This window comes from Amblyomma maculatum, chromosome 1, assembly GCF_055883805.1.
Source record: "Amblyomma maculatum isolate TAMU_Amacu chromosome 1, ASM5588380v1, whole genome shotgun sequence".
Lineage (NCBI taxonomy): Eukaryota > Metazoa > Arthropoda > Arachnida > Ixodida > Ixodidae > Amblyomma > Amblyomma maculatum.
In genome coordinates, this window is record NC_139344.1 from 246,513,495 (window position 1) to 246,537,992 (window position 24,498).

The 24,498-nt window shown below is 43.6% G+C and overlaps 1 protein-coding gene across 1 annotated transcript in view; it reads left to right on the forward strand.

The window, feature by feature from the left end:
* Window positions 1-23,786, forward strand: part of ERp44 (Endoplasmic reticulum protein 44) — a 41,381-nt gene extending 17,595 nt beyond the window's left edge. Inside the window, exons 8-12 of the mRNA XM_084590783.1 lie at window positions 4,589-4,705; window positions 7,122-7,233; window positions 9,987-10,128; window positions 15,968-16,079; window positions 21,512-23,786. Of these exons, the coding sequence (XP_084446909.1) occupies window positions 4,589-4,705; window positions 7,122-7,233; window positions 9,987-10,128; window positions 15,968-16,079; window positions 21,512-21,592 (564 nt within the window). The 3' untranslated portion in view covers window positions 21,593-23,786. The remainder of the gene's footprint in view (window positions 1-4,588; window positions 4,706-7,121; window positions 7,234-9,986; window positions 10,129-15,967; window positions 16,080-21,511) is intronic.
* Window positions 23,787-24,498: the final 712 nt, after the last annotated feature.

A 24,498-nucleotide genomic window follows, 5' to 3' on the forward strand; every position in this document is an offset into this window, starting at 1 on the left:
TGGTGCCCGAAAAGCGATTGCAAAAGGACTAATAGAAGTGTCACTTGAAGTGTCACTTGAAGGCTTGAGAGTATTAGGAAGGAGGGAGAAGACGAGAAGAGCCGGAGCATGCACCGTCGGACGTAACAATAGCAAGTGGTAGGTGACTGCCAGTGAGCCTCTGGCCATCAATTTGTAACAGTAATGCTGTACTTTTGCTTGGCAGTTTCAAGGGGTTTCTTTGGCTGTTCGATGTAAACAGTTATTTCATATTCGAATATCCAGAATCAGTTGTAAATGACTTCATTTTTTATTTTAAGGGGCGATATTAAATTTCCGTTATCTCTAATGTGGCTAAAAATATTAAACGTCAAAACTGCATATCTGAAACACCATTCATGCCTTGCCACAGTTATGCCGGGGTTAAGATGCCCGACTACTTTGCTGAAGCACCCGGGTTCGATCCCAACCGCCGGCGGCTGCGTTTAGATCGGGACAAAATAAAGAGGCGTCCGTGTGCTGTGCGATGTCAGTGCACGTTAAAGATCCCCAGGTGGTCGAATTTACTCCGGAGCCCTCCAGTGCGGCATCTCTCTTTCTTTCCACTTTCACTCCCACCTTCCTCTCTTCTAACAACTTGGTTAAGGTGTCCACAGAACAAGTGTGACAGATACTGCACCTTTCCTTTCCTGTGAACCAATTATTATTATTATGATTAAGGTCATTCAGCTGCCTTTCATGCATTGCGCATTATAAAAGTGCATTGCATGCATTTTTTTATGCAACAAATACAGATTCCAATTGTGTATTTGATGATGTGGAAGAAGTTAAAGTGATTTTGGTGGAAATAGCATGTGGAGTGATGCCATTTATAAGCATTCAATGCATGAAAGTCAACTTAACTTTCAAGTGTGTATTTTTGACGTTCAATATTTCGAGCTATGTTATTGATTAAAAAAAAATTTTGTAAAAGAACTCATGTTTGATTTATACAGCATTCAATTTTGCAATTTAATACTGCCCCTTAGAATAAAAAGTTGATTAGCTAATTTTTAGTTAAAGGTATACTGATCAAATATCCAAGGTTATTGAGAAAAAAACCACAGTTGCATTCTTCAGATATGATTACACTAGTACAGACACATAATTCGGGTTAGTTCTGAGCGGATGGCTTTATTTTTTGTTTACTGAGCGGCCGTCATGCTGAGGGTTAATGTGATGCTGCCGCCGTCGACGCCACCCTCGCACCTGAGTGAGGGCCTGCTCAAGAGATGCAGGAAGCCGGGGTGAGGGGGGCAAGACACTCGCTGGGCGAGGGAGCAGGTTGTTCTTGGCGCGCGGGTGAGAGGGCCTGTGCGGGAGATGCACGAGGCTTTCGGCGAGCTTTGCGCGCGCGGAGTGTGGAATGCTGCTGACGAAGGAGTTCAAGGGGGATGGGCACTGGGAAGGAAGGATAAGTTGTGTGCAGCGTGGTTTAAAGCTGCGTGCGGGAGGTGCACGGGGCTTTCCTAATCTGCAAGCTTTGTGTGCGCGGAATGTGGAATGCTGCAGACGAGGGGGGTCGAGGGGGACGCGTATTGCGGGCAATTGTTTGCGCGCTGGAAGGAAAGGATGAGTAGTGTGCAGCGTGGTTGAAAGCTGAGCACTTAGTCCGCTGTCCCATAGGAACACGAGGAGGAGCGTTCAACTTTATTCAAAAAAAAAAAAAAAAAGTCCTTCCGTGCGTCTTGGTGAAAAGGAAAAATGACCGGGTGGGATCGCTCGCGATCAGAGTGGCTAGGGAGGCATGAGGGAGGCTGGTAGAAGTGACGTGATATTTGGTTTTGTCAGGGCTTTCACAGGAGGGCAGTAGGTGCGGTGATTTGAGAAATATTCATTAAAATACTTTCCGCTCATTTCTGTTTATAGTGTGTGTTGTTTTGGTCACCCTCAATGCGATAGCTACCATCTGTGCTAGAAATCTCGGCGGCAATTTTTTTTATTCAGTATACCTTTATGGCTCTGTAACATACTCAATGTCTGCCTTGCTGTTTCTCATTGTTTTTAGAATACATATTTGTAAACAGTAGAAAGGAAATTTCCCTACATATCCCTAGTTTCTGCCTCCATATTTCCTGCAGGTTCTTGTGTCATGCATGTTGATGTTATTTCCCACCAAACCATGTGATGTGCTCGGATATGTCCAGGCAGTATTCAGCATGCCAGACATTCTTTTCTGCCTTTAGTTTTAGGACTGGTACTGAAAATTTGGAAACTTGGTTTACTTCAAGTGCATTGGGTTGCACAAGATATTTTGATTAAGCATGTCATTGAAATAAATTGTAGAGTGGTAAAAGCAGATGAGAAACTTGGTTTCATACGTAGGTGCATCATGACTGCTCGAAGTACGCATTCATGCAGCCTGACTTTGTAGAAGCGCAAATTGTATTGCTGCTTGTTGGAAAAGCTTTGTTCATTTCATGTGGCTTGAGGGTGGTTGAAACAAATTAGTAATTGTTAAGGCTTTGTGGATGAGCAGTTATCCCAACATCGCAGACCACTGAATTGCATACCGTTGAATGACATGTGGGAACAGGCTCTGGAGGCATTGCAACCAGGAGGTGATTACAATTCTGGCACCTGGCAGTGGCATCAATGACTGCGAGTTCACCCAAGTTCCTTTCGTAGCAGCATCCAATTGTTGAGCAACCGCCATCTCATATCTGTTTATCTGTGTGGTTGTTCCCATCTGCCACTTTTTTGCTTGAGGATGTGTTACAAGCATATAAGAGGAGCTCTTTAAACAACTTCGCTTCGAGCAATGGCCACTTATAAGACTTTGTTTGCGACTTCATATTGCAAGAGCTTTTTCTTCATGCTCCATGAATAGCCTGCATTTGCTGTATTGTGCGTGCAATTCTTATATGCTCGAAAGCTCACGTTTTAGCCCCTGAAAGGAGAGAATTGTTAATTGCGCATACATGCACCCAGCTATATCCGTGGTATTGTCATGCTGCTTCTGACCTGTGCTTTGCCATCAGTTATTTTCTCTGTTTTTAAACACTTTTTTTTTTTTTTTTTTTTACCAAGAACGAAGCACCAGACGACCCTCAGATAAAGCCTTTCAGCCAATAGTGTTGACTGATTTTCATGTTGCCATGCTTAACCAGATGAAGTTATGATCAATCCTATTTCATCTGCCACATCTTGCGATGCCATACTTAACGAGTCAAAAGAACCACCATTCCCTGCATGCCTCTGCTTTGCGTTGCTATAATTATTAAGGAGCTAAGAGCTTTCCCCTCTGTTTTTCTTTTATAATGCCTGCACATTTCCTTATGTAGCACTTGCAAAACTTGTATGATGGACACAGTGAAGTGTTGATGTCGTCGAAAGTATACCTACAAGTAGACAGGCTAGTTTTGTAGCGGATGATTGCTGCAGTTCTCGCCTTGCATTCTTACCCGCCTTGCTTAGTGGCTCTGGCATTTTGGTAGCTGAGCGGAAGGTAATGGCATCGAGTCCAAGTTGCCGCAGCTGCATTTTCATAGAGACAAAATGCAGAATTTCCATTTGCTATACGATTTCAGTGCATAGCACTGAACTCCAGACACTTTGAATTAGTTTGAAGCCTTCCACTTGGTACCACTCATATAAAGGGGGACCCAAAAACAACAAGCATCATTCTCCTGTGCAATCATGTACTTGTAGTATGGAGGTCGCACCGCTAGGGCACTGTAGAAGGACCTCTCCTGAATCAATGTGCCAAGTGGCGTCAACCAGCAATGACTCTTGTGGTTTCTTTGGAAGCATTTCCATGTATGTCTGTAGTGCAGTCGTGACATGAAGAGTTGGCAGATTCTCACAAACAATGGGGTGTGAAATTTTCTTTTTTTACTCGGCAAGATTGCAGTAGGAACTTGTGATGATGCAAACAGCTTGCAAAGAACATGCCGGGGTAAACACAAGGGTGCAAATTGTTTGCTCTCTTAGAAAGGAGGGAAATGACCATTGAAAATTAGCCCCATTCCTGTCGTCTTTCAAGCGTGCAAACTGAGACCATCATTCCCAAACTCCGTGAACTCATCAGGTAAGGTCGATACCGAACAATCCACCAACTCGAAGGCTTATCTGGGTTATATCCTGGAGCCCCATTCAGCACATTTTGCACAACAATTTGGGAATGCAACAAGAGGCTGCGAAGTTCGTGCAGACTTTTCACCGAAAAGCAAAGGGATTGTTATACAGAAGCCTGTTGTACAATAAAGGACGCAGTCGCAGATGATGAGTCACTGCGCTATGGGTGCAGCCCCGAAAGTAAACAACAGTTGAGTGGCAGTCATCTGGCTTCCCTTGTCCAAAAAAAGTGCATCAGGTTACGGAGGGAAATGGAACGTTGTCACAGCGGCTTTAGTAGGTATCAAAGAGGCTGATTTTGCAAGGTGCTTCCAATAACGGAACAAACGTTTGGACATGTGCATTTGCACTAATGAGTACTTTGAAGGTAATAAATGTTTTTTTTGTAGAAAGTTTTATTATGAAAATCTCGTTATTTTTATGTCCACTGTGGCTTCTCTTGTGCAGCTTCGGGATGTTAAACTCTCACGTAACATGCCGTTCTTGTGTGCAGTTTGGAGAGAAGCATGAAACCTACCCATCACTGCCACACCTCTTTGATGAGCTGAAAAAGTGGGCTGGAGAGAAGTGCATCCCACTAGTACGTGAGATCACCTTTGAGAATGCAGAGGTAAGCAGGCTCGCATTTAGTGCCACACTTTGTATCCCATATAGGGGCATGAAAATAATCGAAGCTTTATATAGTTTTCAAATTGCATTTGCTTTTCGATTTGCACTGAGCTTCTACTGTTTGCCTCCAAAACTGAACAGGCAGGCAGTGTTCAGGATGTTTCAGCTTGCACAGCGAAGGGAAGACACTCTGGATTTTGCACGGTGCATGCGACTGCTTGTAAGCATGGTCACAAGGCTGGAAAATCAACCAGCATGCGACCATTCTGTGACCCAAATTTTCACTTACCTCTGCGACTTGTGAATTCGATCATCGTTAACCTGCGTGCCTCGCAAGTTGACACTTGTGAGTCACAGAAGTTGCATAACCGTGTATCAAAAAGTGCAAATCTTCAAGTTGGTTGCATGTTGCCCAATTTTATAGTCTTCTGAGCCAAAGTTGCAAAAAACTAGACCCATGAGCATCTTTTTTTTTTTTTTCCCCGATGCCTTGTTTCAGTAACAGACTTCACACGTGGTTTCAGTAGTTTCTTGAAGTGTTTTGGTGTGGTAATTACTGCAGGTGAACAACATTTCTAAATCGCAAGCCACGTCGCACTGTGTGGAATTGATGAGGTGACCGCTGCATATAATTTCATGCAGTGTGACGTGGAGATCCGTGGAAAACCAAGGCAATCACGTAGCAAACGCCAGCGGAAGTGCTTATTCGTTTGTTTCGCACGTTCCATTTGCCAGCATGGTTTCGGAATACTGTCATTGCTGTGACGTGCTTAATTTGTGTATGTCTATGCTGGTTGCATCATCCATCTTTCAGTAACGACTAACACAGCCAGCTACCGAAACCTTCGAGATGGCACCAAGTGAAAGTGTTTAACATTCTGGAGCAAATCTCAAGAATTTGCGCGGCTGGTTGCCACTGCCGTCACTGAGAGAGCCTCTCCGGCTTTTCATGCTGCTGTTACCCTTCACATGTGCGGAGTGCGAAGGCAGCTTTATGGGTGTGTCGCATGGTTGGGCCTGGGTACGCAGTTGGAATTATAGGTGGTAGAACCAATTTATGTTTGAACTTCAGGCTGCTTTATACATTGTTTTCAGCCCCGCCGGGGTGGCGCAGTGGTTACGGCCCTCGACTACTGTTCCCAAATGCGCGTGATCGAATCTCGGCCTCGGCGGCCGCTTTTCGATGGAGGCAAGAAGCAAGGTGCCCGTGTGCTGTGCAATGTCAGTGCACGTTAAAGAACCCCAGGTGGTCGAAATTTCCGGAGTCCTCCACTACGGCATCTCTCATAGCCTGAGTCGCTTTGGGACGTTAAACCCCACAAACCAAACCAACATTTTTTTCAATTTGGTTTGAACAGACCAGGCTTTACTGTTTGAATTATGCATAAATTCAGATTAACCCTTTTGCTGTCACGAACGTACCGGTACGTTTTCACGCTTTTCCTCCACAGTTTCACCGACGTACCGGTACATTCTCTATCGTGCGTTCAAAACTTCGCGCCTGAGCTCTAAGCTGGCGCACTTGAACAGGCTGCGCCATCTGTAATATCTTTCCACAAGTTCCTATTTTCGCCCCGCGTTGCATTGGTGCGTATATACTGAAGAGTATGGAGCGATCGCGCCCACCCCCACCACCTTCTTTGCTAGAGGGCACAGTCGCTCCGCGCGCGCTACTCTATCGCGCTAAGCAATCATGCAGCCCGCGCGTTTCGCGGTGCGTGCGTACGGTTACGAGTTCAAGGGTTGTTCTGCCATCTACCGCAGGATTGCAGGTTTTAATTTTTATTCTGTTGACGTGTCCGCTACGACACGTCACACTCAGGGGCTCGTGCCATTGCCTCTCCAATAAGTTGAGACATGACTCGATAGCTGCTTTCGCTCTGTCTTGCCACGCCTTTGTTTGTGGCTAGCAGCAGCAAAGAAAGTTGTTTTAGCCTCTTTCCACCTCCCTCTGTCAACTTGATTTCACAGCGTGCCATTTCTCTCCGTTGTGTGAGCCACTGGATGTGCACGTGGTTACTTTCAGATGGCTGTCCGCATGAGACCTTCGACTGCGGACTGGAACGATGGCTCTTTTCATTATAAATATGAGCCGAGCTCGGAATCGGACTCTGAAGAAGTTTCGAGAAGTTTTTTCGTATATTATCTTCAATTATCTAATTTATAATTAGGCTGATGATGATGATGTTAATTAACAATACCTGCAGAACACTGAAATGCACATATTCCGATGACTATGTTATTTGTATAGCAATCATAATCAAAAATAAATCTGTATGCTTGTTCCCTGATACACTCGTTCCCTGAACCCAAGCTGACACTGGGGGTTCGCCACGGCCAGAAACGCTTGACAGCGAAAGGGTTAACGAAGCTTGATTTAATGAGCTTTCGTTGTATTTCGTTTGGGGGCTGTGCAGGAGCTGACAGAAGAAGGCTTGCCATTCCTCATCCTGTTCCACCATCCTGATGACAAGGAGAGCGCTGAACTTTACACAAAAGTTGTTCATGAACAGCTGAAAAATGACAAACGTATGGACGTTTCTTATGTGTATTTCTTTTAGTGCTGAGTGTGTGTTGTTCAGTTATGCGTAATTTGTGCTTGGTTTTTTGTTGGTCAGTATTCTTAGAAACCAGGTGTATTTTATTTGTTAAATTACTTAAACATAAAAAAGATTTTCTTCTTAAATGTGAGGCCATACTTTAGGGAGACTGCTGTGGATGTGAAGCTGGCGAGGTGTGATGCAAAAACCCTATTACAGTTAGATTACAGTTAGACCTCATTACAAGAGACACTCAGGGGAACCCAAAAAGGTGTCTCTTGTAACCAAACCTTCCTATCAACTCGTATGTGTGACAGTTTAGATTCCCTTATCTAAATTCTGTTCCGTATCAGTGTCTTGTTTGGTTGCAATATGTCTGGAACCAAGAAGGAGTGCCTCGTTTTGACTGAAAAGTCAAAATGTCCTTATTGTTTCAGTCGCTGTCATCACATTCCTGTGTGACTGAAACGACAGGGACGTCTTGGCTCTTCAGTAAAGAGGAGGCACTCCTTCTTGGTTCCTGACATATTGCAACAAAACAGGACACTGATATGAAACAGAATTTAATTAAGGGAATCTAAACTGTCGCACATAAGAGTTGGTACGAGTCAGCTGCATTGCATGAGTGTACCTGGGTTAATTGTGTCTCTTATAAATAGTGAAAAAATTACTTTAGGGACCTGGAAAAGTTGTCCTTAGTAACGGAGTCTCTCTTGTAACCATGTCTCTTGTATACATTGTTGTTTACATGGCAAACATAGGAAAACCAACAAAACCATTTTCAAGTGTCTCTTATAACCGAGTGTCTCTTGTAACCATGTCTCTTGTAACGAGATTTTACTATATATGTTTCCTTTTCTTTTGTTGTTCACCCAAATGCAGCAAAGCGTAAGTACCACAACACAGTTGCTTGGGATTAAATCACCTTCAAGGAGACACCAAAGGCAAACATGAAGTCAAGCTAGGGCAGTAGATGGTACTTCTGTGGGGAAAGAATCTGAAGCGTGACAAGCTTGAGGAGGAACGCCCTAGCAGTGAAGCCACCAGAGCAGTGTAACAAGAAGGCCCACGTTGTTCATTGCTTCTCTTGGAGACATTGTCAGATAGGACTTTCTTGTTACTTCTGGCAATGAAGCTATACATTAAGGCCTCACAACTCGGTTTGCTGCTTATGATAGTGCCCCATGAGAAACAGCAGAATTTTCATTTCTGTACGCTTTGTCGATGAAAGTGCCAGCTCCATTAGTTTCGATGATGTATGGGTACACAGTCGCAGCCTTGAAATTATACAAGCAGTCATGTAACTGCAATGCCTACTCTTTGAGGCAAGGTATGTTTTGTTGAACAAGTTGCCACATTTTATACTAAATTTTTTGTTAAAAGCAATCTGTAAATGCTACTGAAATTGAACTTTTAATTCATGTCAACGAAGGAAGAGGAAGTTAAGCATTTGAGTTGATGAGCACTTATTCTTGATTCAGAAGTGCAATAATACTTGCCTGTAATGATATGGTGGGGAGGTTAGTGGGGTAGCACGGTATGTTTAAAGTTTGTTTGCCACTGAGCAATCATGGCATCTTAAAACTGTATTTCGCCAGGCATATGTATATGTGATTTCAGAGTTGCATCGCAGCGAGTCACTTTTTCATAATTTTCTGTCCCGTTGGAGCAGTTGTATGCCTCTCATTTGCATTGCCTAGGTCCTAGCCTACAGCTCCAACTTTCACCCTGCCTACTGAGGCATGAAGCAGCTTTGTTGTTGTCTATGACTGTGCATTGCATTTCTTGAACCTGTGCTGTTTTCTGATTGGTAAGGCTGGAAGCCCTGTCTGCCTTAGCTGCAGGTGTGATGGGACAATAGAACACACACATTGTGCGTGCTCTGCACAGGGCTTAGAGAAAATCGCTTGTCATGATCCTTCGAATGAAGATGGAGGTCCTCCTGATATGGCTGCAGCAATCAGTGGCCTGATTGGCACTATTCTGTTTATTGAGGGCATTGTGCAGGCAAGTAGGCTATGACTTTCTCATACACTAAGTTCTTATTTCCTTAAAAAGGGAAGATAGGTGAATTTATTAAAAAAAGTTTGCTCAAGGCCCAGCGAGGGCACGGGAGCTGGGGCAGAGCTAGGTGTGACCCTCTTTGAAGGCTTCCACGGTAAGTTATGTGTCTTTCATGGTGTTTTTTGATGAAACCTCATTCCAATAGAACATCACTGTTGTGAGGCAATGCTTCTAGCACACTGTCTGAAGCATCTCGAATTCCCACCTAAGGAGCTCCAAATTTGAGATCACCTGGTAGGGTGGCTGCATTGCCATCACCATTTCCATTTATGCGACTTTGTCTTTTGTTATGCTGTAGCTTGCTGCTTGTATTGTTGATAAGAAAGCAAGCCCCCCACGCGACCCTAAGGAGGTACTAGTATATATACTAGTGTGTGCATGTATTCTTTGTCATGGGAAGCATTGCCCTTTGCAAATTTCTGTTTAGATTTCTGGTGGACATCAAATTTGATATCGGTAGTAGTACTAGTACTATGTGACATTGCAAGCTTGCTTTCGCAACTAGCACCCCTTTCCTAGTGGCTGGGGTGGAGTGATATCGACACTAGAGGCTGAGTGAGTTCAGAGGACCATATCCAAAGCAGGAGCTTAGTTTGATTTTGCTTTAATATTTTCAGCTGGCAAGGTGGGCCTTTATACTTTCTGGCTTTAACTTGTTTGTTGCTCTGGCTTCTGCAGATACCATCAACCCTCTCATTGCGGATGGAGTCAAATTTGCCCACCCCCTGCAGCACTTGGGAAAGACAGTTAAGGACCTGCCACTGATTGCCATTGACAGCTTCAGACACATGTACCGCTTCCCGGACTTCTCTCACCTCAAGTAAGTAGCTGCAAGGGGTGATTGCAGTAAAAGCTCATTATTTTGAGCTTAAAGCGACTGGAAAAAGTGTTATCACCCAAAACTTTGGTTGTCGAATGATTTCCAAAAACCGGTCAAGTGTTTACATTACGGTAAATTTAATTGGTGAAAGTTTGGGTAATAGGTTTTGGGAGGAGAGCAGGGCAACAATGAACCTCTCCAAAATAGTAAGGGCCCTTCTAGCATCCTTCACGGCGCTACGTGTTGGTAGTGGTGCCCCCTCACCATCGGCTGCATCACTATTGAGGAGGCTTCACTGCAAGTTGTGAAAATGACATGGCTAGAGCAGTTTGACTGCACTGTAAGAATGACGCAGATAGAAGCAAGGGAAACTCGTAGCAGGGCCAATCAGCGGCCGAAACGGCGCCATAACTGGATACAGCCTCCCTTCGCGAGCTCATTTGAATTAACCGGTACAAGACAGTAACGCCTGAATTAGTGCACCTCTGATTCCATAGCTTTATATGGGCATTGGCCAGCACCACACCGACAGGTTGAATTATCTGGACTTCATTGTATCTGCATTTATCAGTGTGTGTGGCGTTCGGGACTTCTAGAAGTATGCACTGATGTGAAAATGTAACTTAAAAAAAAAAAAGTTGCTGTTACATTTGCAAAAATGGTTAGCTAATTTTTAAATTAGGGGGTGAATTTGAGTAATTCCTGTAAGTCATTAACTTTCTGAAAACGTTACCAAAGTATGGCAAACATCCATTCTCAGAATTCTGCATCTGCTCTCTGCATCGCCCTTGTGTAGAGCACTCGAGCAGTTTGCACCACATAATAAAAACTAAAATCTGAAAGCAGACCACGGTTTCTCGGCCAAGTGCTCATGCCCACCTTGCTTGCAGGCATTTGTGACTCTACTTCCGCCATAGTTTCTTACTCTCACCTAGAGGGAAAGCTGGGGGTGCTGCACTTCGGTTGCCATGGGCGCGCTAAGCATCACGGGCCGGTGTGCTACTTGATGCAGGATAGTAAGACTTTTTTTGGGGGAACACAGAGTGGTGTTACTAAGCATTCTCATCATGATCATCATCATCTCAGGGGGCGAATGTAGAGCCCAAAAACCCCCAAAAAAGTAGTGAAGGTGCAAAAGCAAATGCCAGTAAGAGGTCTCTGTTTTCCGAAATGCCACTAAAAAAACTTCCTAAAATGATTGAGCACCCACGTATATTTTTTTAAAACATTTTTTTTCTCTTTAAAGTATGCCTGGTACTACTTGCGAAATATATTGGCTTCTGTGCTGCTCAATACTTAGCCAATAATAGAGAGAGAGAGAGCCATCACTTATTTTGGACACCCACTTTTTGCAATTTATGGTCACACTATTGAATGTTGGGAAATTTTTTACAGTTATTTTTGCATTATTTTTGGCCAAACGTAGTTCTGCACTCGTTCTAGCGGTGGTGTCGGCTGACTGCTTTGATGGTTTCGGTTTCACCATGCTGGCACCGCTATCCTCGCGACCATGGGACCCGCGACGCACACGCGACCGGAAGCTTGCTGAACACACCTCACACGGGTCTTTCGTGGGCCTCTCCAGCTATGCTGGCCATGCCCTACAGCTGAATCGCGGACTCTTGACCAGTATTCTCAAGGAGCGCGTTGATCATGCTTTTGAGAAATGCAGGATACTGAACGCGTTTAAAGGTGCAGAAAGGTGTCTCTAGCAAGGAACCGTCGGCAGACGATATACGTGCCGGATGGCAATGATCGCGGAAACAATCTGAGAACTGGAGCACATGCACCGCTCGCCTGTGTGTGGTGCTAGATGTGAACAGGCCCGAGCATGGCGCATGAAGGCCGTCAGCTCATGCGCTGGCATCTTGCGTCCAAGCTGGAAGTGACCTACTGGTTTTAGAACAGCCGGAGAACCGTATGGCTTCCGCGATTGCCGGGGCGAATGTGAAGGTGCTCTTCTCCTCGCGGTGCGTGAAATTCTCCAATCAGGCATGTTAGCGCGAGAAGGGGAGCGAACTAGCATTGGCAAATGAAGGTTCGTGGCACTATTCAACTGCTGGTGCGGGGGTTGCATTGAACATGAAAGCGTGGAGCGCGGAGCGCGTATGATAAGTGGGACAACTGCAAAGTGTAGTGCAAATAAATACTTGCAGCACCAAAGTTCTCGTGCTCAAAGCCACCAAAGCTATTTTTTCCTCCAAACTCCACACCCCACCTTCAACTAACAGACAAAGGCATTATGCACTCTGTCAAGTTGCTGTACAAAACAAGGTTGGTAGAACGCCTGTTGCTCGACAGGCAGTAAGACTGTACAATAAATTGATGCGAAGTTTGCTGTTCAGGTGATTTCAGGTGTCTGCAATGGCCTGAGAAATGAAGCTGTGTAAAACCGTTTCAGACAAGCAGGCATTAAATATGGTGACATGATGTAAGAGGGCCCATATATCAATACTGTGGAAAGCTTCCTTGAAGATGAAGCTTGGGCGAGCATCCAAGAGACTGCTGAGGTACCAGAATCTTTTGAGGAATTTGTATCTGCAGATGTGGATCTTGTGTGCTCCCGAAGAGCTTACAGGCTGTGCAATTCTCGCGCAAGTAAATGGCACATGTTCCACAGAGGATGACTACGAGGACATTTCAGAGGAAAAGTGTCAGCATCTGATGGTGACGAGTATGTAAGAATGCTTCAAAGGTATTAGAGCAACAGGAAGGCTTGCAAAGTGAAGAGCTTTACCTCCAGAATTTGGGAAGGAGTGCACTCTGCACTCACAAAAATACATATATATTATTGAATAACATCTTTAAGCTTTCCTGAACAATTTCCTGTTAATGCGTGTGAATGCATTTACATGCTGATGTGCAGTAAACTGATCAACACATTGCTTTTAGAATTTTTAGTTACAAGAGACATCTTTTTTGGGTCCCTTGAGTGTCTCTTGTAACGAGGCTTTACTGTATTATATATATATTTTTGCTTTTGCTATTAAGGGGAGATGCTACTCGAAAACATTTTTTTCTTAATATTGATGCTAGGTGAATGAAAATTGCACCACTTATAGAGATTGATCTCCTCTTTCTAAATATGCTTTTAGTTTTAAAATAGCTTAATGTTTTCATATTCTAAATGCCATGCATAAGTGAAAAACAATGCATGTTTGTGCAGCTGCTGTACACAGCAGCAAGCATGGTAGGGCAGAGCCAACTAGTTCTTCTTGTCCCCAACACTACACTGAGTGCAAATAAGCAACATAGCAACATTCCCTTGGCATGCAATGTTTTGAGACAATTTTATATCTGGTGCCTTGTTTTTAGTGGCTAGCACCAGATAATTTTTTAAATTTGCATGCCCAAAAATACTGCTGATTGCATTTAAACCTAGATACTTGCATTCTACACATCCTAAAGATTATGCATGCCAAATTTGGTGTTGATTGAACTAAAATAACGACATAAAATATTGTGCACAAAACTCATATTCGGCCCAAAATACGAATTCGAGAAAAATGCGATTTAAAGATACAAAAGCTGTTTATTGCTGTTGTAGCAGCACTATCTGCATGAAAATTGCACACAATGCAGGCCAGGGTATTATGATACAGTGCACAGTTTTAGAATTCACCAGCATCATATGATGCTCCCACAGTGACATTGTGAGCAGCATTCTCAAGGCGTGCTTTCTTGGCTATTTAGTGATGCTGAGACCTTGCTTCTGTCAGCCACTGCTTTGTAACCACAAGGTGCACATTTTTTGTTATGGCATTAAACTCCTTATGGTGCACTTGTTTCGGCAAACCAAGAACCACACAAAATCGGGAAAGTTATTGTATCCAGCACCAATAACGAGCGCCGCAACCCCTGCATTGACGTTCACGGCAAAACTCTCCCTCGGGCTGGCTGAAGGGCGTCGTCCACCGGAGCTGCACACCGCGCACGACTACGACACAACGGACATGGCACACGCTACACTGCTGCAACGCAGCTCTAGAAACGACGAGAGTCCTTTTCACTTCTTGGCCAACTCGCGAACGGAAAGTTAGCAGCGTCCGCGCTCCCGACATGCTGCTCGCTCGCCAGTGCGTTCGCGGCACCGATCTCGCCGATAAAGGCACTCGCCGTACTAGGTCTCCTCAACGCTCGAAGATCCTTATCTTCTTATCCAATGCACTGACGAAATCGTCTAAGCTGTCACTGAAACTTCAGTGCCCAGCCGGCTTCGAGCTGTCAAAAGTGTCGCCTCCGCCGAGGTTAGGCCTAGCTTCCGCGGACGTCTCCACTGCACGCCGTTTCACTTTGCCGGTGACTTCCCTTGAACGCGTGGTTTGATCGGTACTTTCGACACCGAAAGTCACGTTTCTTCTCGGATTCTATCGCAGCGACGAGCACGAAGATGCATGAAATTTTGAAAACACGCCGAAAGAAAACTAGCGGGCAAGCGTGACAGCGAGCTACGCGTCGCATGAAGAGCAGACGAGCTATGGCCGCTTCCCACACTGACAGCCAATGGCGTGGTCGAAATCGCACCACGTGATTTAAATGGCCAGTGAAAATGCTAGGTTTGGGCGGCGAAACTTTTTTTTTTTTGTTACTTGCTGGGGGTTTGTGAAGCGGCAAAGCCAGCTTTAGGGAGAAAAAGCGTAGGCCTGCCGCCTTGCAAAATTTCAGTGGCGTGCGACGCCGCGATTTGACGCGTCACGCGCTTGAACATGGGTCGTATCTGCCCCTTCTTTAGCCACCTTGCGTGCTTTAACAGACTTTTTAAATGATTTCGCGACTGTTTTCGGCTCTGATTTTTTTATATATTAAAGAGGAAGGATCAGTGCTGCTGAAACAGTCAAAATCACAAAAATGACTTTTTTACTGAAAATCGCCGTTTTTCGACCCGCGTCTCCCCTTAAGAAATATCACCTCGTGTTATATGCAGGTACATATTATACGCAGGTTTTTTATGGTATATATCTTTTAAAGGAATCTTGCTGCTTCAGCCCCAGTGTGCACTTCCCTCACATCCATCTGTATGATGTTGCCATTCTCCTAAGCCTAAACTCTGTGCTGTAGTGATTTTCGCTCTTTATATCATGACGCCTCCTTGCTTGTGACACCACATACGAACAAGCTCTAGTGCGCTCTAGAGGGGCCCTTACAAGCTCTAGAGGGGCCCTTACCATTATGAAGCAGTTCTGTTTCTCACACTCCCCATAGTGTGCACAAATTAAAGCTAATGACTGAACTGTGAAAATGTCGTTTTTGCCTAATAAATATTACTTTCGCACAAGCAGTTCTTGGCAGTTTTGGGTGCCATTTGGCATTTTGGCATTTCAATAACTTCTTTGTTTTTCCACTTCCTTGAGTCTTAAAAAGGAGGTTTTGTTTCAGTTCAACCATTCACTTTTCATCCTGTTGCCAATGTGTAGGTGTATACATGAACTGGGGCTGTCCTGAACAGCAAGCTCCAGCGAGGCTAGAATGCAATTGCAATGTGGATGTGAATGTAAAATATGATTAGACTCGTTATAATTCAGCTTTACGAGCATTGTGAAAACCATCGTCAGGGGTTCTATGACCAAACTTTTTTTTTTTACTTCATGCATATTATGTATATAGATTTGTATAACCTTTTCAGCATCTATATTATTATTTTTGTTTTTCATATTCTTTTGTTTAACCCATGCATTCTTTCTCTAGTTTCTGTTTTCTTGTTTCAATGTTTTCCTGTTCTTCTTCGCATTGTATATTGAGCTTGCTCCCCCTTATGTAATGCCCTCGGGCCTTTAAGGGAAAAATAAATGAAATGAAATGAAAAACCTTGAACTGGTCCATCTGTTTTGGTCATTTGCAGAATCCCTGGAAAACTTAAAGCTTTTGTAGATGACCTGTACTCTGGAAAACTTCATCGTGAATTCCATTATGGCCCAGATCCCACAGTAGGAGGTGCTGAAACTGAATCTCAGGTATGTGCCAACAAAAATTTTACTTTGCAAAATGTGGTCAAACCTGTAAAGGCAGATAGGTGCTATAGTGATGTTTGTAAGGCAGCCTTGTAGCCTGTTCACTCACTAGATGAAATGATTGCGTGCTGGGATAGAACATCATAACCTCTTAAAGGCACAGTTAAAATTTGACCACTTCATTGCTTCTGGAAGAACTGTACCAGAACCACAAGTTTAAGGATTTCAGTGAAGGTAATCAGTATTACTGATGAGCTTAAACGCTGCATTTTTGTACCACACGCATCCCAAAGGGTACCTTGGAATTTGGTTACTACGTGGAAGTTGTAGTGAGCAATACAGTCAAACCTCGATATAACGAACACGCATATAACGAATTATTGAATATATCGAACTCTTCCGAAATATTTTTGTCAAACACATGTATCTTTAACTTCCCATAGCGAACGCGGTTCGGCATAAAACGGATATTACGAACTTCGCGACGCCAAGCACTACCTCACTTTAATAGCAGGAGGTAGGCTTCGTTGCACTACATGTGTGTTGTGCAGCGCAGCAAATGTTCAGGACTACCTCGCGGGCGCTGACAGCGCCACAGATGCCACGACGGCATTGGGAGTTGACAGCCAAAATAATCCATGTCCTCCGAGATCACCTCCGCGCGCCTGTTTGTGCTCGCGGAGGTAATCTCGGAGGCCATGAAAAATCGTTCGCATCTCACAATCGCTGACAGCACTGCTTCAGCAGCGGCAGCAGCGGCGCGATTGAATGTTGCTTTTGCCTTTTTGGTTTTTGCGTCTTTCGCGTTTTTTCGTTTTAGTGTTAGCAGCGGCGTCGCGGCGTGGCCGTCGTAGCGTTCGGCGGAGGCTGCCGTCGGTCGTCGTGTCGAGTGTGATGCGCGGGTGTGCGTAGTGCTGTGATGGCGGTGAACGTGAAAAAAAGCAGCACTGACGTTAAAGACCAAGCTCAAGATAAAATCAAGGTCTTCAAGGCAGTTTACAAGAGGAGATTGATTGAAAATCTTCTCGTGAAGCTTCTTATGAAGCAGGACTTGAAGATCGAGCGGCATGGGACAGCGTGAAAGGCGAAACGATTGCCAACTGCTTTCGGCACGCAGGTTTTGTTCCAGCAGAGACCCGTGCATCAAGTGACGATGGGGACGATTCCGACGAAGCAGAGCTCCGCGAGCTCGATGAGGCGATTTTTCGCATTTTGTTGGTGACATGCCCACAACAATGACTCTAGAGGGCTTTGTAGGCGACGACGACATCGCGGCGACCACGGCTGTACTAACGGACGCCAAAATCACTGTGGAAGTTTCTGAACATCCCGCAAAAGAAGCTCAGGCTGACCCTGGAGACGATGAGAACATTCCGACTTCACAAGAAGCGCTTGCTGCATTGGATTTACTGCGCCGCCACTGCAGTGCTATTGAGAGCAGTGGGTTTGCCCTTGTTGAGTGTTTGCAAACTGTGGAACAGGCCGCGATACGGAACGCGATCAACACAAAAAAGCAGGCCGCGATAACGCAGTTCTTTGCGTGTAAATAAATGGACGTGATCCAAGTAGGCACCCTCAGAGTTGCTGTGCCTTCTCTGATTGAATTTTGCTGCTCTTGCATGTATTTTCTACGAAATTTTATATTACGAATTATGGATAGAGCGAACTATTTTCCAATTTTTTAACTGTTCGTTATAACGAGGTTTCACTGTACCTTCATTCTGAGTAGGCAAGGGTGGGGAAATGAGGCACGCATTGTGACATGCATACAGTGGAACCCTGGTTATTCACCCCACCTTTATGCAGGGATCTGTATTTTGCGATGAACTCACATGGGCTCGACGAATCCCTCTTTGGGATGATGCACTCAAAACCTCAGTTATACAGTCAAATCTCTATATAACCAATCACGTGCTGTCCAATCACAAACTTGGCAAACATCTTTGACACGCACAGTTACAATTCGCTGCAACTACAAACTATGGCAGCCCTCTTCAAACTCATTCCGCCCCTTCCGCAAGGGCATGGTGGTTAAGGTGCTCAACTACTGTACCCAGGTATGCAGGATCGAATCCCGGCCACGGTGGCTGCTTTTTGATGGAGGCGAGAAGCAAGGTGCCCATGTGCTGTGCAATTTCAGTGCACGTTAAAGAACCCCAGGGGGTTGAAATTTCCAGAGCCCTCCACCGCAGCGTCTCTCATAGCTTGGGTCTAAACCCTATAAACCAAACCACTTTCAAACTCATTTGAACTTCCGTTATGGCAGTCGGGTAGCTGACACCAAACAAAGCTCTGCCGAATGGCCGCTGATTAAATGTCCACGTGATAACGTAACACGCTGATAGAGTTATTACAGTTGCTCTTGGCCGGATTTAGAAGCTGAAGATCGTAACACGGCATTGTCAGGACTCAGGCTCAATGGCTGAGTGAGCAATGCTTAGAATCACATGCATAGTTTTTTCCAATTGGTTTTTTGTGTGTGTGAAATGAGGAAAGGAAGGGGAGGGGGGGGGGGGGGGGGTCTGCTTAGGTTCACAAACTACTTTGAGCATTTAATATTGTTAATAAGTACTTTATGTATACAGATTTAGTGGTTGTTTAGCATCAACCTCATGCTCCTGGGAATATTTCTGTGAAGATTAAGTGCAATAGACCTACCTTGATGCACTTTCAACACACGATGATGGTTGTGTAATCTAAACTAATCCAGATACTGCCAGTATAATATGCGTTATGGCTGTGTAAGGTAGCTTACTGCAGTGCACTGTACATTATCAACCCTGTAATATCCAGGGAATGGAAACTTGAAATAAAAGTTGCGAAATGCCACATTTGTTATCTCTATTCTCCTTGCATATCCTCATTCACTTACACGAGTTTGCTGCTCGCTTAATCACAATCCCTTAATTTGTGCCTCTCTTATCTTGCACATATTCATTAGCGTACAGTCATAAGCTGCGCAGTTATGTGAAAGACCACCCGACATAGACATCTATAGAGCCCTCCTCAATCAAGTCACACATACGTGCCTGTGTGGCCGATAGGAGTAGCACGGCTTACTTACTTATTGCCCAAGGGTCCTGGCAGGCTAGGGTTTCCATCTCACTCACCCATCTGAAAGCAGACGCCTGAGTTGTGAGCTCCTACCATGCCTTATGGTCTCGTGAAATTGCACAACCCGCTGACCAATCAGTATACAGCAGTGCCACCTGCCAGTGTTGTGCCCATGATTTTTTGCTCACTGGGCCAACAATGCCAGATTTTCTCGACTGAGGCCTTTGACGCATTTGCATTAAAAAGTTGAGTTATCTAGAACAGTGTACTCTCCACAAAGCAAAATGGTGCCTGAAATTAATAAGTATCAAAAGTCAAAATAAGTTTGTCACTTGCCCATGCAGCAGAATGGCTATTTTAGGCTGTTTCACCAGTCTGGTCAACTTTTGTAGCATATGATCTTCTCTCTGCAAAATTATACTTACATCTCTAGGAATAATTTCCTTTGGCAGCTGTGTCAGGAAGTGCAGTTCATGAAATATTGCGAAGAGCATGTATGCTTTTGTGTCCATAAGCAGAAACATGTACTGTAGAACCTCGGCGATACCGTTCCCGGCTCATACTACGCCTTCCCGTTTCATACGCTGAAAATCGCAGGCAGTAAAATATCTCCCATAGAGTTACTTTCTTTTTCTCCCGGCTAATACGTTCCTGGATAACACGATTTCCCAGTTACTACGTTCGAAATTTCTACAGATTGTGGTCTTATAACATGTATTGCATTCAAAAGCCCTTGGGCTAACGAGTGCTCGTGACGTGAAAAATGATCAGCGGCGCTCACCCACCACAGTTGTTTTCCTGAAGTGTCTAGGTGCAACAGGGCGAAGCATCAAATAAAGCCAATGAGCCAACATACGAGGCGCCCGTTCCCGTGGAAGCATGCCTTCGTGTGGAGAAACGCAATGGCTTCTTTGTGGTGCCTTAGGGGCATAGGGAGGAAACATTTGATAACTATTCGCTTGCATACGAGCAAGCCGGGCCTGGAAAACGCGCAGAGCAAAAACGCGGCGACTGTAAACAATTGCGATAGCTTCTCAACATGTCAATAGTGTACGGAGGCAAAGCATCCAGAAACAATCAAGAAAGCGATTCTGGCTCGTCATTGCTGTCTATGAACCGGATTTCTTACTAAATCTCTTCAGCGCTTAGGACAATGCAAATACAGACTGAGATCTGCGAGAGCTAAAATTGAGTTGTGCATACGTGATGTCTATAAATGTCAATCTACACTTTATGCTGTGAAAGTGTCAATTCTAAATGCCTTTGTGCCTCATCATGGAGTTAAATTTTTCAAAATCATGCAGTTCGGATTATACATTTTCCCGGAAAATATGTTTTTGTCTGCTTATTGGAAAAAAAGTATCTGAGGTTTTACTGCGCTTGCTGTAATCTTCCAAATCGCAAAGCCATTCAACATTCATGGTAAATGAGCGTGAAAAAGACCTATAATTACCATGAATAACTGCCAACTAGCCTAACAGAATTTCATGGTTTTGCTTGATCCTGCTTGGTTTCATTTTAAGCTGCCATTTCTAACATAGAGAACAACTTAGCAAGCTTGGTATAGCTCGCAAACTTTGCTAGGGTTTTGATGACCCTCTGAATATATATGGATTTTTGTTTTGCTATGCATGGTATGTATGAATGTAATTATTAGTCAGCTACGGCATCAGCTTGCATATTTCTATTTCACACTTGGAAGACAAAATTGTACTGTCACAAAAAGAGGCAGATTTTATTTACACCCTCGGTTGTAAATTTAGATTTTGCAAGTTTGCTACTGCGACATTGTAACTCCATTGTAGTAAAAGTAGGTATTGAATCTTTTTGATATAAGCCTACTAAATTATTGAAGCAGGGAATGGACATGCTAGATGTCATGTGTTGCAAGTTTATTACTTTATAAACTGGACACTTCAAAAATTCCCAGCATTCATGGCAGGTGAATGTAGCAGGCTTATTGAAACTCTTGTAGAAGCGGCCTGGTAGGAGTGCAGTGTACTTTAGTGCATTTAAGAGAACCACAGGTAAGGCTTCTTCTTGTGCACAAATTGGTTCAGGTTGATTTGCAGGAAATGAGTATTTCAGTGGCAAAGGAAGGTCTAGACTATGAGAAATTCCTAAAATTTATTTTCAGTTTCTTTCTTATATTGGAATATTTGGTATTGTGCAGCAAATTTTTCTAATGTATTGCTTCTTTAAACGGCTCTTTGCAAAATTTTGCCTGCTACGTTACTCAGGAGCAGCTGTCTTTTTGCTTATGTTCTTAAATGTTTGTGCATTAGTGGTGCTTATGCTGAAGTATATCGCAAAATGATTGCCTAAAAGGGATAAATTTGTTTTTCAAAATGTTGTCTAATTGAGCATCTACTGCTTTGCAGAGCACTGATCCACCAGAATCAACATTCAAGAACTTGGCTCCATCCCGACAACGATACACTATACTGAAGGATGAACTGTAGTGGAACTAATGGAGCACACAACTGTACAGTTTGGCTAGTGGTCACCACTGCATTTTTCTAGGGCCTGGGGAGTGAGAAGGATCGTTTTGGGCAGTAAAAATTTCCTGGTGCCGTGTACATTTTTTCTTTGTTTAAAAGATTTAATTACTGACCTGTTACACTGAAAATGAAAAGGTAAAAAAAAAAAAAATTCATTTTTTAGGTTGCTGTTTAGACTTATTTTTCATGTTAACTACTGCCTACAGGTGCTGTGATGCAAATGGTGTGATTTTGGCTAAATGCACTTGAATGCATGTCCTTGCTTCATTCCCTCTGACCATATTGGTTCATGTTCAAAGGAATCTTTTTGGAATGTCTGGTTTCAAACTGTTTAATTTGGGCCATGACATATATGTTGTGCAATACTTGTGCGTACTTTCTTTTTGGGTACTTTTATTGCTTGTTACATTGAAGTGCAGCATTTGGCACATTTATTTTCTTGCAGTGTTCAGTTTGATGATGTAGTGTAGAAATTGTGCTACGTTTTTGGATCTTTTTCAAGTACTAGGCATTCGATGTGAATTGTAGTCACACTATTTTACTTCTTTTTCTTAATTTTATGGTCAGTGAAATCATTGCATGCGTATATGAAAAATGCTGGACGTTGCGAAGCATCACGGAGGAATGAAGCAGCCTGGATTATTATACATGGCTTTGTACAGAGTATTGAGGTGACGATGTTGACTATATTGAGATGATGGTTTAGTATACGTGGTTTTGTTATACTGCTCTTTACAGCAACTTTTTAGATGACCCAAATAATGTAATTGACTGACATTTGTAGTCAGGTCAGTGCAGTCACTGAAGGTGTTGTCAAGGGGGTAAACCTAGTAGTGTACTTTGCACGCACAAGGTACTAATAAGGGTCTTATTTTGACAATGAGCTGTTGAGCACCAGTGAAGTGGAGTTTGCTTGGAGGCTTTGAGGAGTGAAACTGATGTAATGTGGCTGCTTTTTCGCCGCAGTTCCCTGTCATTTAGGCGTTGTGAGGGCCTCCTCTTCTTTCTTTGTCCCGTTGTATATATATATGAAAGACTAAGGTACATTATCTTAGTCACATTGTGACACGAAATACAAGCTGATAATTTTATTTTTTTCGCAGGCAAGCCGCAGCAAATATTTGTAGTCAGTGAATACATATCAGTTTTTGTTTTAGCTGATATGAAAGCTCTTTGGCTGTGTGCCATTTGGATCTGTAGACTTTTGTTCTTCAACTGCGACATTCTATGGAGTGGCTCAGTCTTGCAACGGCCCCTCCTTTTACACTTTTTTTAGACATTGGCCCTAGTTCCCAGAATTGTCAATTACTCATACACTGACTCGTTTCTATTCTAAACGGCACTGTTTGAGCCAGTGATTTTTTTTTTTTTTTTTTTCCTTGGGCATGGGTATATGTTTGAAGTGTGTCCTAACAGCATTGTTCGGATAGTTTTAGTCTTTGCACTGAAATCATGTTCATTTTGGCTTTGTGATGGTAAGCAGGAGTGCAATCACATGCAGCTGCAGGGTTTTTCCTATCCGCGAATGTACTGGCTATTTGCAGAGCATTTGTGAAACCAATCTGATGCCCTTTGCTCAGTAGTTGCCTTCTGCTGCTACAATCAGGGATTGACCCTCTCATTTCTCCATGGTTTCGTGTGCACAGATGAATGGAGAAAATGTGCTTATTCACTACAGTGTCCATGCCACCCTCTTGTGCTGACAGGCAAGTGTAAGCCAAAGTTACTGGGTAGTCTGGAATGACTACAGGGTGATTAATTAGTTGGCATCCAATCTGGCTCGAAATTCCCTTCCCACTGGCGTCAGCACGTGAGGAAAATTGCGCTAGTTTTGCCCTCTGCAAAGTCACTTTTCCGTCAAAAGTGATTTTGCAGTTTCATTCATGTTGGGTGGTTTCTTCACCCATCGCCTTCATATTGCTTGAGACAGCAGCTCTATTTTGTACATGTAGCCAACATTAAGTGTGGCTCTCATTGGCCGTCCTTGTAGCTTGGCAAATAATGTTCATTTGGAGTGTAATTGTGGCTCTATGACTGAAGAGTCTCTTCCCTCTCCTCTGTCTTGAATGAATGTGTTTCTATGCTTGCTGAATATACTATCACTTTGTAAAATAATGCAGAATTGGATAATAAATGTTTGTTGGGGACACATTCACTAATATTGTTAATGTCGCACATGTGTATTGAGGGATCAGGCATTTTAGCCATTTGTAGATGAAGCATTGTACATTTGGATGGAGTGCAGCTCAAAGGGACAGTCTACTAACTTTTTCAACAATTTTTTTCTGACGTCAATCAGAAGATTTTCTAAATACCTGGCTGTGACACTGAGAAACGGGACATTTTAAAACTTCTTTCATATGGTAGTCCATTTGCACAATCGTAAATGGTGTCTGCAAACCCTGACATCACGAACACAATATATAGTTATAGAAACTACACACTTCTATGCACATGATGACTACCACTTCATCAATGTTGCCTAGTCTGCATGCAGGGCAATATTGTGCATGAGGTTAACCAAGAAGCACAGATTGTGTTAAAGGTATTATTGAGAGTACTAAGCAGTTTCAAATAAAATGAAAACAAATGTGGCATCTACTGCATGTAAGGACAACCACCCTTGCTTGTAGCAGGCAGCGCTGCTGATGGCAGTTTCGCCACATGTATGGCGGTGTCTTCGTTTATGCCATTTTCTTTTAAGGCATTTTATAAGGGGATTAAGCAAGACTAAACGAGAAAAGTAAGCTGCCTCAAGCTGATACAGTAAAACCAATAATTCGAAGAATTTCTGCGGTCCCGTAATGTAATAAAATTTGACAATTTTAAGCGGTGGCACCTTTCAGTGCTATGCTGGAATGCCCAAT